Raw genomic sequence first — 14,525 nt, forward strand, 5'->3', positions numbered from 1 at the left:
TCTTTTTAAAAAAAACAAGAAAAAGGTATGAGCTACATTCACTTTATTAGGTCCACCTGTTCAGTTGCTTAACACAAATATCTAATTAGCCAATCACACAGCAGCAATTCAATGCACTTAGGTATGTAGACATGGTCAAGATGACTTGCTGAAGTTCAAACATGAAAGAAAGATGGATTTAATTAACTCTGAATGTGGCATGGTTGTTAGTGCCAAATGAGCTTGTGTGAATATTTCAGAAACTGCTGGTCTACTGGGATTTTCACACACAACCATCTCTAGTGAATGGTCTAAAAAAGAGGAAAATATCCTGTGAGCAGCAGTTGTCTGGACCAAAACACCTTGTTGATGTCAGAGGTCAGAGGAGAATGGGCAGGCTGGTTGGAGATGATAGAAAGGCAGCAGGGAGTCAAATAAGCACTACTGTAGTACCAACCAAGGTATGCAAAATACCATCTCTGAACACATAACAGATCCAACCTTTGAGACCACACCGGGTGCCACTCCTGTCAGCTAAGAAAGGGAAACTGAGGTCACACTTAAGACAGGATCATCAAAATTGGACAAAAGAAGATTGGAAAAACAAAGACCGTTGCCTGGTCTAATGAGACTTCATTTCAGCTTCAACATTCAGATGCTAGACTCAGATTTTGGTGGAAACATCATAAAAACATGGATCCATCCTGACTTGTATCAACAGTTCAGGCTGGTGGTGATATAATGGCGTGGGGCATAACACCACAGCCTCCCTGACTATTGTTGCTGACAATGTCCATCCTGATATGACTACAGTGTAGCTTCTTCTGATGGCTGCTTTCAGTGGGGTAATACACAAATGTCACAAAGCTAAAATCATCTCCCAACTGCTTTTTAGAACACGACAATGAGTTCACTGTGCTCCAATAACCTCCATAGTCACCAGATCTCAATCCAACAGAGCAGTTTTGGGATGTGGTGGAACGGGAGATTCTCATCATGGATGCAGTCGACAATTCTGCTTAACTGTGTAATGCTGTCATGTGAATATGGAGCAAAATCATTCTGAATTAAAGCTGGTTAAAAGAGGTTCCAACCCAGTAATAGCAAGATGAACCTAACAAAGTAGCTAGTGTGTAAAAAAGTTGTTTTCGATGGACTCCACAGAGGGAAATCCCACCAAACAGAGTCCACCCAGCCACACTTTTTATTGTATCACTCAGCAGCTTCTCTAACCTGCTTGCTACTGTCTAAAGGCAACAAAACTCTTTAAAAATGTATTAATAAAACAGCCACAATTCATTAGGAACTAGATGCTGCCATTGGACAATCGAAATGTTTCACTCACTTAAAAAGTCCTGTTTTGGGAAATGATATGTTTTGCAGCAACAAAAAAACATTAGAAACCATGCAACGAGTGGAGGAAACTAAGCTTAAGGTTTGGGGCACACAGATTTCTCTGTGATCTCCATCTTGCCCCGCTGCAGAGCAACGCGTGGATAATTTGCATCCCTGTCAGGAGCACTGATTTCCCTCCCTGCTGTGCTAAGTGTGACTGCTTCATAGGTAATGGTAATGATGGTGATGATAGGTTCTGGCTTCGGTCATGATTCCATATACAGCCATGGAAACGCTAGTCTCCGCAAATAACACAGCCATTACTGCAAGAATGAATCACACACTTGACTGCATGTATGTATGTGTGTACCTGTTCTTGCATACAAAAGTGCATATTTTATTCCTCCGCACACTGATTCTGATAACAGATCTTTTTTCCTCTTATGCTTCCATCTTCAAACAGTCAGTGTTTCTTTAAGTGATACAAGTTTGCAAAGGTAATTAGCTCATGACAGACCTTTTCCGGAAGCCTAGAGGGCCATGTAACATAAAACTGGTGTGACACGAGGCTCTATTGCTACTAATAGACAGAGACTGGCACATACTTTCCTCCCCTTTCTCTCTCACAAACACACACACACTCCTACTTGTATCTTCTTCCTTGTTAAAGTCATATGACTCTCAAATCTCGCTGGACAGTGTTTGAAAGTCTTTTTTTTGCACGCAAACTTAGATAAGGACTAGATAGCCAAAGGTCACTGTGGAAGACCAGGACGGTTGCAGGTAGACTCTGGAAGAAGTCCAGACCCAGACATCAATGTCGTCGTTCAGGGCAGAAGCTTAACATTTACTTTCCTTTCATAAACAAATTTGCCGATGACATGCTGCTTATTGTGTCCGTTTGCCTTTTTAGTGACATTCTCCAAAATGCAACGTAGGGTTATTTTAAGAAAACGATTCATTAGATTTGCAGTTTATTTGCATCCTGGGCTTTCACCACCTGCTTGTGATTGACACATATACCTCCTTATTATGAGCCACCGCCGTGTCTTGTCTCTCTGTGATGATAAACAAATGTAACCATGGGATTTGGGCTCACAGAGGAAAGCTCTCCTCGGGCATCTGCAGTTTTCCTAATGATCCAGCTTGGCATAATTAATTTGGTTATCTGCGCTTGTAAGTCCCTGTGACCTTTACAACAATGTGCTTGTATCGTTTCTTTTTTTTCCCCACACGTTGGTGCAAAAGATGAAAGGCCTTTTTTATGTGTGTGTGCATTTGTCATTGAACTGAAAGCCATGCTGAAAATGTCACTGGAATATCTTCTCAATTCTTAACCAGCCAGACTCAGACTTAATGGAAAAGTGCACTCACAGGAAGCTCCATAAACTAAATGGGCATCTAAGTGCCCTCTTGTTGATATACTCATTTGCAACATTTCCCAACTCATTTCCGGAGTAATCTGGCTCCCAGATATCCAGGCGGTACCTAATCATTGCCGCACCGTGTGGCTCTTTTAAAAAGGGTCTTTGCTCTATGTTCTCCTCCATTTGCTGTGTGCTGGATATGTTGAGTGGAGGTGAGGGGGTCCCAATGCCATGTGTCAGAGAACATTAGCTGGCTCCACAGCCTGTCACTTCTGGTTTGCTCGGAGATCTCCTCTGTTGCCTGACTCAGCTTGGTTGCCTCTGCTAGGGTGGGGGTGTATGCCCAAAGCACAGTTACTCAAAAATTGTATTTTCTGTAAGATAACATGCACAGCATTGTCCTCATTATGGAAGAGGCTAGCATAGCAGGACAGTATCACCAACCCAAAGAGAAATGGTCCTATAATTTTTTTTCTTTTTTATGTAGTAGCTTCCTTTTGTTTCTTGTTAGAAACATTCTGTACAGGTAATTCCTAGTTTACCAGCTTTTGATTTTTTTTTTCTGATTTATGACTTGTGAAAGAAATAACTACCTCTCTTTAAAATAGAGAAGATAGATCCAGCAAACTTTCCTTTGAAGGATGACCACAACACTCCTTGAGCTACAGCTCGATGCTGTTACCTTGTTTGTTAAGGAAAAGGCGATATGGGCTACCTTTTGATTAGGATTTGCATTTTATTTCAGTTTTACATCCCAGGACATAACAAAAAATAATCATCTGGTCCTTTCCAGGCTCAAATGTAGGTGATTTCAGATGAACAACATATGACATATTACGATAAACATAAACTGATAGCTTGCGGGATCATTTTAAATCAAAACAAATTTATTTATAGAGCACTTTTCATGCACAAATCAACTCAAAGTGCTTTACATAATAAAAATTTTAAAGCCTTCATACCAAAGTATATAACAAAAAACTAAAACACACCTCATAGTAGTTCACACACAATCACACACAAACTCACACACATACAAACAATGCGCATGTACACGCCCCCCACCCGCCCATACCCCATTCTGTACGAACATAAACTCCCATGCTTAGTTACTGTCTCTTAACTGTATGTAAGTATAAAAATAATAATATAACACATTTTAAAAAGTAGTAACCTAAAAAGATATTGTTTACTTTTTAATCTTTCATATGAGAAATAAGAACTCACCCCACTCTTGTTCAGTTTGTAGATATTAATTCTGTTAACTCTGTTAAGATCCTACTTAAACATTACATTCAGGTTGATGTCTGCACTTTGGTCCATTGTAGCACCTTGATTATTATCTTTTTCGGGAGTTCATGATTCACTCAATGTTTACAAGCTATCAAGGTCCTCCAAACAACCCCAAATCATCACACCTCCACTACCGTGCTTGACAGTTGATATGAAGTTTTACTTGTTGTTGTTTTATACTGACAAGCCAAACAGAGCTTTCTGCATTATGAAGATGTATAGATACTATAGATATATATCTATATGCATTTATCTTTTTAACTTACGTGAGACAAATGTTTATCTAACAGGATGCCCTTCACTTTTTGTTCTTATATATGCAGCATTTTTATTGCCGAGCAGAGGTGTAAAGAGAAAACAGGAAATGATGAGCTGTTAGCTCCCACTGCACTGTGTCCATACTTAGAAACAAGAAAAGAGTGTGTTCATGACTGTGTCACACAGTAATCATGACAAAAGTGGATTCATGCTGCAGTTTTGCTGTGTGTCATCAGCGCTTTTGTTCACATGACGTGTTTTGAAGAGGAGGACAAAGCTTTAGATAGAACACAGTTTTTAAAATGCAGTTTATAATTTTTTTGCATTTACTTTTCTAAATAGCATATAATTTCCATCTATACTTTGTCCAGTACTACCAGGTTATTTACACACCCAGCTAGGATGTAGCTGAACTGGCAAGTTATTTATCCATTTATGCAAGTTTGTGTTTGTGTCCATGTCCCCCGAGGACTCCTGTGGAGGGTACTTTGGGAGTATGAAGTACAGGACCTTCTTGTACGAGTTGTCCAGTCCCTGAATGACAGGTGTCAGAGCTTTCTCTGCATTGTCGACAGTAAGTAGTGAGGGCTGATTTCCAAATCCTCACTGGAGCGACTGCAGTTGAAGAATTCTTGCCTCCAAATCTGAGACCATGATCCTCAACCAGAAAAGGTTGTCCTCTCTGGGTCAGGAATAAGGTTCTGTCCCAAGTGGAGGAACTTAAGTGTCTCAGGATCTTGTTCAAAAGTGAGAGAATGATAGAGCGGGAGATCAAAAGTGGATTGTTGTGGTTTTGACGGGGATGCGGACTCTGCACCAGTCTGTCATGGTGAGGAACCTGAGCCAGAAGGCAAAGCTCTCGATTTATTGGTTTATCTACATTCCTACCCTCTCCTGTGGTCATGGGTAGTGACTGAACGAATGAGCTCATGTACACAAGGAGTCGAAATGCGTTTCCTGCTAAATGGGATACCCCTGGATGAGCTGGAAGAAGAGAACGGGGAGAGGGATGTTTGGGCTTCCCTGCTTAGGCTGCGGCCCCCGCGACCTGACACCTGATAACTGGAAGAAAAATGGATAAGTAGTGTTTATATCCACCTGATGACAAACATCAGTCTCTATAATGATATTTGGGCCTAAAAGAAAGTCACAAACGGCTGCCCCTACTGTGAATAGAATACCTTGATTGAATGTGCTGCAAAATCAGTGCGGTGCAGATGGGTTCCTTTTGAATCCAGCCCAGATAATTCCACTAAACAAATGTAATCATTTCAATTTGATTAATTCAGGTCATCACAGCCAAAGCAGTGTAATAAAGTCCATATGGGTAGGATTCCTTCTGTGCTGTGACAAATAGAAATCAAGCTTGTAAATCAGCTCATAAGATGTAGCCTTTACTCGTTTATGCTTTAAGATTTTATCCATCTCATCTACTCTAAAGCTGCGGCTACAGTTTCTACTTTCACACATGATGCTTGAGTCTTTGTCATTCTGTCTTGGAACATCTTAAAAGAGGACCTTCATGTCACATTGTGTCCAGATAACTCATTATGCTGTATCATTTGTGTCTTTGGTACGTGCCGCTATATCTTCGCTAAACTGCACGGTCTGCCTGCTGTCTTATAATTGATCGAGGCTCCCATTAATCTCAATCACTTTGTCGTCCTAGAGGAGTAGAAGCTGGGGGGGAGCCATCTCCCTGAGTGTGGATCAAGTCTTAATAAGGCCCTTGTTAGCCCAGGGCTTAAGCAAAACAGGGGCTCTGCAGGGGGGCTGGGGTTGGGGGTTACTCAAACATCTGTGATCATCACTGTAGATCTCAGGATGGTCATCTGATAACTAGCTTCCACCGAAATGCTGATCTTTGTATGGGGGGCGGGGGAGTGGGCTTGATTCACAGCTCTGCCTCTAGCAGCTGAATCACAGTTTTTACAGCCTTGATATTTAGGGAACATTTCCAGAGTTGAATAATTCATTTGGAGACATGTTTTTGAATCAATAATAGAGATCACTAAGTTTGCACTTAAGTGTTTTGGGAGTCGACTATTCAAGCTGTTCACTTATTTTAAAGTTTACATTGTAAATCTACATGAAGGATGATTTTATAGTTTAATGTTTAACCTGTTTTCAGGGTTCTAGAAATCATAGCCTTACTCACAAAGACTCAACAACTTCTTTATTGGGTTCACTTAGCTGACACCAGGTTGGACCACTTTTGCCTTCAGAACTTGCTTGATTATTCATGGCTTAGATTCAGCAAGATGCTGGAAGCAGGCCTCTGAGATTTTGCTCCATTTTGACATCATGGCATCACACAGATGCTGCAGATTTGTCAGCTGCACATTCATGATGAAAACCTCCTGTTCCACCACATCCCAAAGCTGCTTTATTGGATTGAGATCTGGTGACTGTGGAGGCCGTTAGAGTCCAGTGAACTCATTGTCATGTTCAAGAAAGTAGTTGTACATGGTACATTATTATGATGGAAGTAGCCATCAGAAGATGGTTCAATGAGGTCATAAAGGGATGGGCATGGGTAGCAATAATACTCCGGTAAGCTGTGGTGTTTAAATCATGCTCTGCTGCTACTAAGGGGCACAAACTGTGTGATAAAAGTATTCCTCACATTGTTACACCACCTACAGCTGTGGCTGTGGTTACAGGGCAGAATGGATCCATGGTTTCATGTTGTTTATGCCAAATTCTGACCATACCATCTGAATGTTTCAGCTGAAATGGAGATTAATCAGATCAGGCAACATTTTCCCATCTTCTATTGTCCAGTTTTGGTGAGTCTGTGTGAATTGTTGCCTCAGTTACCTGTTCTTAGCTGACAGGACTAGCATCTGGTGTGGTCTTCTGCTGCTGTAGCGCATCTGCTTCAAGGATGGACATGTTGTGGACTGATTATCCAGAACTGAAACTGGCTTGTTCACCACAACTAAACAGTGGAGTAACACCAAGTTTCTACAGTCTTGGAGTTTCTGTTTTTACTTTGGTGTTCAAACCTAATGCAGTTTTCACCATACTCTGTCCAGTATGAACAGGAGAGGAAGCAAGTTATCCGACATGATGCACTACATTGCTTCACTTCCTCTCTTAACCCTAATTTCCACCGGGTGCGTGTGTGCTGTGTTACAGCTGTGCTGTGGCCTCCACAGCTAATCGGGGCCGTTTTAGTTTATTCTTTGGAGCTTCTGGGCGCGTTGCAGTGCGTCCCAGAAGCTCCTTGTCGCAGCTCTCCACTAAACATACGCGCCGAGTCTATATTTGACGAAGCACATGTCCAGACTGTGTCAAACTCAGCAGTTCAGATAGAGGCAGATAATCAGACACGGTAGCAGTGTAAAAGCTTTCGGTAATTTTCAAAATTAAAGCCCAATGCAGATTTGCACTGCTGAACCATGTAAACATTATGTCATTAGTTTTTCAGGTGTCTCAGTGTTTTTTTTTTTCACCATGGACAACGAGATGTTTATTCTGGACGTGGAGAATCACAAGATCTTCAATTCTCCTGTGATTCCATGATGTCATGGCTCCATTCATTACAAACACTAGAGATGGTTGTGTGTGTGAAAACCTCAGAAGATCAACAGTTAATACTTTAAACACCTTAAATACTCAGACCAGCCTGTCTGGTACCAACAACCATGTTTCATGTTCATGTACCTAATAAAATGGCCGGTGAGTTTAAATTACTTTAATAAGAAACTCTAGATGCAAGAAAATGTATTTGAGCACGAAGTGGCTCATAATTCTTGAAAAAAGCAGTCAGCTACATGTGAAATTTAAACTGAACCGTGTTTATTTCCAGTGAGCGTCTCCGCTCCACCATCCAAACTTTCTCCGCCTGCTTCGTTTGCAGCGCTGCTTTCGCCTTCATTACAGATCTATCAGGGGCTGATTAGACTTCAGGGTGCCAGCTCTCCCCTCCACCTCAGCCCGCTCAAGATTCAGATTAAGAAATGTGCCAACTCTAGCTATACCAGCCGTGCCAATGCCCTACTTTGACTCAGTGAGAGGACTGCATGCCACGTGCAGTGGCATCCTCCAGGCAAGATGACTTTGAACTCCCTCCCAGCTGAACCCACAGATCTATGTCAGTGTCCCGTTGCAATATCTAATGAATACAGCTCTCATATCGCCCCAGCTTGAAATGAAGAGATTTTTGTTTCTCTCAGACTGATAAGAGGGGCTCTGCAAAGCAACTGATATGAAGTACCGTCTTTCATTAGTGCTCTGTGATTACAGCTCACTGGCGAGAGGATGCCACCTCGACAAATATTGCCTTGGGAGCAGGCTGCTGTACATTCCTAATCACAATACATGTATTCACGCAATCATTTATCTGCCCCCCGTGGTGCCGAATGTCTCCTGCTCTGACCTCTCAAATTGTGTTATTAATCTTAAAATTAATGCAGCACATCGCCTAAAGGCTCACAACCACTCAGCTGCATGCAGATAATTGTTGAAGCAGGCAGTAATCTCTCCTTTTGATCTGTGTTTGTCCAAAGATGTTATTTATCTTCAACATTTCAGACACTCAGAAGAGCCTTATTAGTTCTTATTAAGCCTCATTTTAGATGAAGCACAAAGTACACTGAGCTTGGACAGGTTTTATGAACCCACTTTCGCTCATAGATAACAAGCGCAGGTTTCCCAATCACAATCTCAGCTGTACATTTCAGTGCATTTGGGATTTATTTTGCCAATTTGGGTCATTTAAAGATGATGCTGCACAAACAGCAACCCCCCATAGGAGGTTTTGTTTTTATTTATATGTGGTGAATTGATTGGAACCTCTTGACTGTCTAGTCCACTTTAAAATGCATGCTTAATGTATGTGTGTAAGATTGTTTGTGTCATTTAATGTAAACAGAACTGACAGAAGGATCAAACATGAGCTCAGCTTACTTACTTTAATTTGTCACTTCCCCAATGAGTTCCTAAAGGAGGATGAGCTGTGACAGTGTGTTTGGATTAATGGCAGGACTCCATCCCTCTGCAGGTTGCTGATCTACGGTCAGTACTGCAGCCACATGGAGAACGCTCAGAAGACACTGGAGGAGCTAATAGCAACACGAGAAGATGTCAAGATTAAAGTAGAAGTAAGTCACACGATTCAGAGCACGTCTGCTAACATTAGATTATTATTGCACTGTGTTCCAGATTATTATGCTTGTGCTGTTTTTGCTCATTTCTTCCAAATAATCAATGACACTGAATACCCTTTTTTTAATTGTTAGACATTCTATTAAAGGTATAAAATAATCTGGATTTTATTGGAAAAACTACCACTGCTTAAAATAAGACTTTTGCCAATCAAAATAGTTCTGCATAACATTAAATATGCTGTAAGGACTAAAAATATGCACCCACTGCCTTTTTGCATTGAGTAAATAATTTTCTAAAAACAAAAAAAAATAAATAAATAAAAAAATTCCTGTGTTAACATGGAACTGGATTTTTTTCCAGATCCACTTCCATGTTGACACAGAAATCCATTTTTAAATATCACCTTAACAACTGTTTCATTCATTGAACTTGGAAGTCCAGGGATTATTTCTGCCTCAATCTCATTTAGAAGACCAAAATTTCTTCTCATAATTGCTGTTTGGAAGTATACTGACCCCCACCTCCAGATCTTCCTGTTAAGGATGCTCCACAGGTAGGGTGGAGATCAGGGGATGATGGTGGCGCCACACCATGAGTTTTTCTCCCTTCATACCCATAGCAGCCAAAGATAGAGTGGCATTTTCTGCAGCATGGGATGGTTTGTTCTTCCTGTTCTTCCTTTTATACCATAGCAGGAAATGATCTGTTAGAAACTGCTCGTATTAATGACACCCTCAGGCTCTCTAAAGGCTTTCCTCTCGCATATTATTCTAGCCAAAGTCATCACTTCCTACCACCACAGCTACCTTGCTGACGTAGGACATGGTAGCCATCCAGAACTCCATCTGGACCATCTAATGTAGCACAGCATTTATCAGTGAAAAAAAACTGTTTAAAAATGAGTCTTCATGCATTTCTGAACCCTCTGCAAATGTTTATCTTTACAAGCATTAGTTGAGGGTGGCTGAAATACATCTTTATGTACAACTGCAGCCTTTGGAGTGTCCTGCATGGAGAGATGGTTGGAATTCTACCAAGACACCAGCGGCTTCAAATACCTGCTTGCTGCTAATTACTGACTTTCTTACAGTTACTCTCTTTATACAATGCATTTGCCTGACGGAGACTTTGCTTGATGTGCCTTAATCCAAACAAACCCCTTTTCTCTTTGAATCACACAAAAATTCATGATCTCAGTTAAGTTGAAATGTCCAATATTTTAATTGCTTTCACAAGGCATTGAACAGTTTTTCCTGTACTGCAAGGAAACTATGACTTACTATATAATGTAGAACAGCTTCCTTAAGTAGTTTCCCTTTAATTAAACTCACCTGGGAAACTAATGATCAGATCTGATACACAGACCGGAGAAACAAGTCAAGCAAAATCTTCCATAGAAAAACTAAAGACCAAATGTTTCATTAACTGAAATCTTGCATGCAGAATCATTTGGAACACAGTGTATATTCCTTTTTTTCTTTAATGACTGAATAAAATATGTAAGGCGTTCAGGTTGAGTTTAGCTGAGTTTGAGATCCCTGGGTAGATCGGTGAGCTCAGTCTAGTGCAGGGCTACTCAATTCGGTCCTACAAGGGCCGCAATCCAGCAGGTTTTCCATGTATTCCTGCACCAACACACCTGAGTCAAATTAATGAGTTATTATGTAGAACCCGATTGGCTGTTAGAGCCACCTAATGTGACTCAGGTGTGTTGGTGCAGGGATACATGGAAAACCTGCTGGATTGCAGCCCTCGTAGGACCGAATTGAGTAGCCCTGTACTAGTGTCATTGTACATGAGAGAGAGATTGCTAAGTTGCAGGTGGATTTGATTCCAGTTTCCTCCATTAAACTGCTAAATGAAGTTGCTGCTGAGCTCGACTTCAAAGTGAATCAGGACATGAGCGAGCTTGGAACCGGTCAGCAGAGGCAGGAAATGTGGGGCCTGAACATTAAGAGTGAATTACTCTCTGGCTACGTGGTGCATGCTAATCTAACCAAATCCTAGCTGTGACTAATAAATGCTAATTAGCAAAAGCAGGTTTCTTGACTTACAGATGAATGCATGCTTCAGAAATTCTGTTTGCTTGAAACTTTGAAGATGCAGAGCAACATAAAGAAATAAGTGAAGCATTAATATGTGTTAAATGTGACTAAGTCATTTGCGTCTTCAGAAATTTCATGGGACTCAAAAAATTTGTAAAAGCTGTTTTCACCTTGTGTATTTTACAATGAATTTAGAAATGAATCCCAGTTAATCATAACTATTAAAGAACTGTTCTGTTCATATTTCCCAGTATTTACAGTGAGATTCTACTGTCATCTGTTTTACACGATTAGTGATTTAGGTGTGGACCAGAGGGATGTGTTTTACTTGCTTCCAGGGCAACTCCTGAAACCACAGAGCTGCTAGACTCAGGAATATATGTTCTAGTTTAACATTGACAGTGATATGTAACATTTATTGGATGCTTTTAAAACCAAATTGAGTCACTGAATTGGTTATTGAAGAAAACAACAACAAATCTCAAAAAGTGTAGGTTTACGTGTTTGTTACATAGTCTGAGATTTGAGCCAAAAAATGGGAAAAGTATTTGTCTGTAGGGTTTTTTATAGCAGAGAATTGTTTGTCTTCTTATGACCAAAAAGGTAGTAAATTAGATATCTGAAGCTGTAATAAAATAAAATGAAAAAAAAAAAAAAATCAATTGTATTGAAAATACATTTAGAGGGTGAAAATATTTTGAAAAATTGCATATTTTGTCATTTTATTTAGAAATGAAGTTCATTAAAAGGAAAAATTTAAGTTAATCTTTAATTTTTATGAATTAGTTTTTGGGAGAGGACTTTTTTGTCCTCTGATGACCTAAAAGGTGGTAAATTAAAGCTACTCACACTGGTTAATAGGCACAATACATCACTGCTGTTATATGTGATGTAAAAGTGGGATTTAGGCACAGAAAAAATGGCTTTGACTATAACTGACAGCATAATAAGTGCAAACACAGCCAGGGCTGTATAATAGCAAAGTTTATTTAATGGGCTAAATTATCCTCTTGTTTCTTTTGTTTTATTTTTATAGAAAAATCTTAATTATAAAGATAGGTAAGCTGCCCCTGCTACTGCACAGTGGTAGGAACTGACTAAAGAAAATCCTAAACAAAGCATTGTGAGGAAACCTTATGGAATAATCTAACAAAAGAGCTTTTCTCATGGACGTAATGCAGAGTTTATAGAAATGTATTCATTACTCAGAGGAATTTCTCTGTCAGCTTGCAGAATAATTGTGTCACAAATTCTGGCATGGCCAGCGCTTTTGTGCCCTGCAAGAATAAACTGGCCTCATTGTTGTTAATGGAGTGCCTTGTGAATATGTGAAAGCAACAGCAGAAATGCGGCAATGAATTATTAAACAACAAATGAATGCTTGTTAGTGGAAAATGTACGTTATGTTATGACTGCCCTGTTGCTTTTGTTCTGCAGGAATGTACCATGAAAGTGCAAGAAGGGAAATTCAAGCTGCAAGATCTTTTGGTTGTTCCCATGCAGAGGGTGCTGAAGTATCACCTACTACTGAAGGTAGGAGGCATTTCACAGTTTGGACTGTCATACGTCTTCAAACGCCCTGCAGCTCTTTGATTTTCTGCAATCCGATGCTGAACATAACTAAATAAAGTCTGATTTTTATCTCTTTGAAGCAGATAAAAATCTTACTAGATCACTTTCCCTCCATTAAATATCTAAGTGTCTCCCTCTGTAGGCTTTAACAGCAACTTTTTTTTTTTTTTTTTTTTTTGGGAGTTCTACCTTGCCTATCGGTAGTCAGGTTAGATCTCCAGTGGCTGCAGTGAATTTGTCCTAGTTTCACTCCAAAAACAACAAAAACAAGACTTCTGAATTCATTGCTGCAACACGTTGCCAGTTTGGATTTCATTGCTGCAGCTTGCGTGTGTGTCTGCTTTTGTTCTGTTGTTCAGCATGAATACATTTCCACCAATCTCTTCCAGTGTGTTTCCTCTGCCCTCTAACTCGCATACAGTGGAAGGTTTTGGGCACAAAGCACACCCAGAAATTCAAAATGCATGTTTGTGTAAAAAGAGTGTAGAAAAAATGAGCTCCAGATGCAATGAAGTTAAAGATTAAAAAAAAAAAAAAGCTAACCCCGGTAGCTTTCAGGATAGCGCTGCCGTGTCAGAGCTTCAATAGCAAGTGAAAGGATAATGTTATCTGTGGGAACACTATTTTTCTCTTTTATTTGATGTGCAGCTCAGTCTGCCACCTGTCACCTTTGGACGGTGTTTATCCACCTCATAACAACAAAAACCAGAGTTACAACTCAACCAACTCACTGTGTCATCGCAGCAACATATGTGGAGTGTTGTCTGCTCCAGACTTTCATTATTGTTAATGTCTGGAAAACAGACCCTAAACAGAGCCTTTGCTTGGTTCTCTCATTTTCTGCTTGGGAAAAAAATAAAATCCTAAGATTATTATTTGTATCGTATTTGAAAGCATTCAGAAGCCAGATACTGGAATTACACATCACTCATCTGCTTACAAGTTACAGTATTTCATTATTCAGCATCTCAATACAGCGGTCAGTGTTTCATTTACTGCCTGCTTGGTTGAATTCATGTAAATATCTACAGTTTATTCCTTTTTTAAGACCACATCTGAAATTTTGGCATCAATACAAGTTTGAAGATGTTATCGATCTGAATCATTTTCTGTCCACTGTGTAAAGTTGGCATAATAAAAACTCTAAAGTCAAAGTTTACGCTTTCTAGATGATTAAATACACGTTTTTTTGACGGCATAAATCCTTGTTGTATACTTGTTTCTTCATAAAAAAATGTGTCAGGAATTGATAAGTGTATCAGTAAAAAAACAGATTGATAGGCAGAATTGATAATAGCATTAATATAAATTTCTGTGCCTAATTATGGCAGACTTTTGCTAAGCTGTAGCTTTTGTTTTTCCTACATCATATTGCACAGAAAACATTAAGATTCACATGAATACTTGTTGAAATATTGTTTCTCTTAATGTGCATTAGTATTTGAGCAGAATGACTATCTACTGACAGTCGTTTCATCTATGAGCTCAATTCCTGCCATCTGTTTACAAAACAAACTGGCCTCCGAAATATTCCCTATGATTAATTAACTTTGGATCTCAA

At 39.8% G+C, this 14,525-nt stretch overlaps 1 protein-coding gene across 11 annotated transcripts in view; it reads left to right on the plus strand.

Annotated features, from left to right (window-relative positions):
- The window catches only part of vav2 (vav 2 guanine nucleotide exchange factor), a 221,603-nt gene that overhangs the window by 188,279 nt on the left and 18,799 nt on the right, over nucleotides 1–14,525 (plus strand). For all 11 annotated transcript variants that reach the window (XM_041970978.1, XM_041970983.1, XM_041970980.1 and 8 more), the window contains 2 exons: nucleotides 9,241–9,340; nucleotides 12,830–12,925. In XM_041970978.1, coding sequence (XP_041826912.1) covers nucleotides 9,241–9,340; nucleotides 12,830–12,925 — 196 coding nt within the window. The remainder of the gene's footprint in view (nucleotides 1–9,240; nucleotides 9,341–12,829; nucleotides 12,926–14,525) is intronic.

This window comes from Melanotaenia boesemani, chromosome 19 (assembly GCF_017639745.1).
Source record: "Melanotaenia boesemani isolate fMelBoe1 chromosome 19, fMelBoe1.pri, whole genome shotgun sequence".
NCBI classification, from domain to species: domain Eukaryota; kingdom Metazoa; phylum Chordata; class Actinopteri; order Atheriniformes; family Melanotaeniidae; genus Melanotaenia; species Melanotaenia boesemani.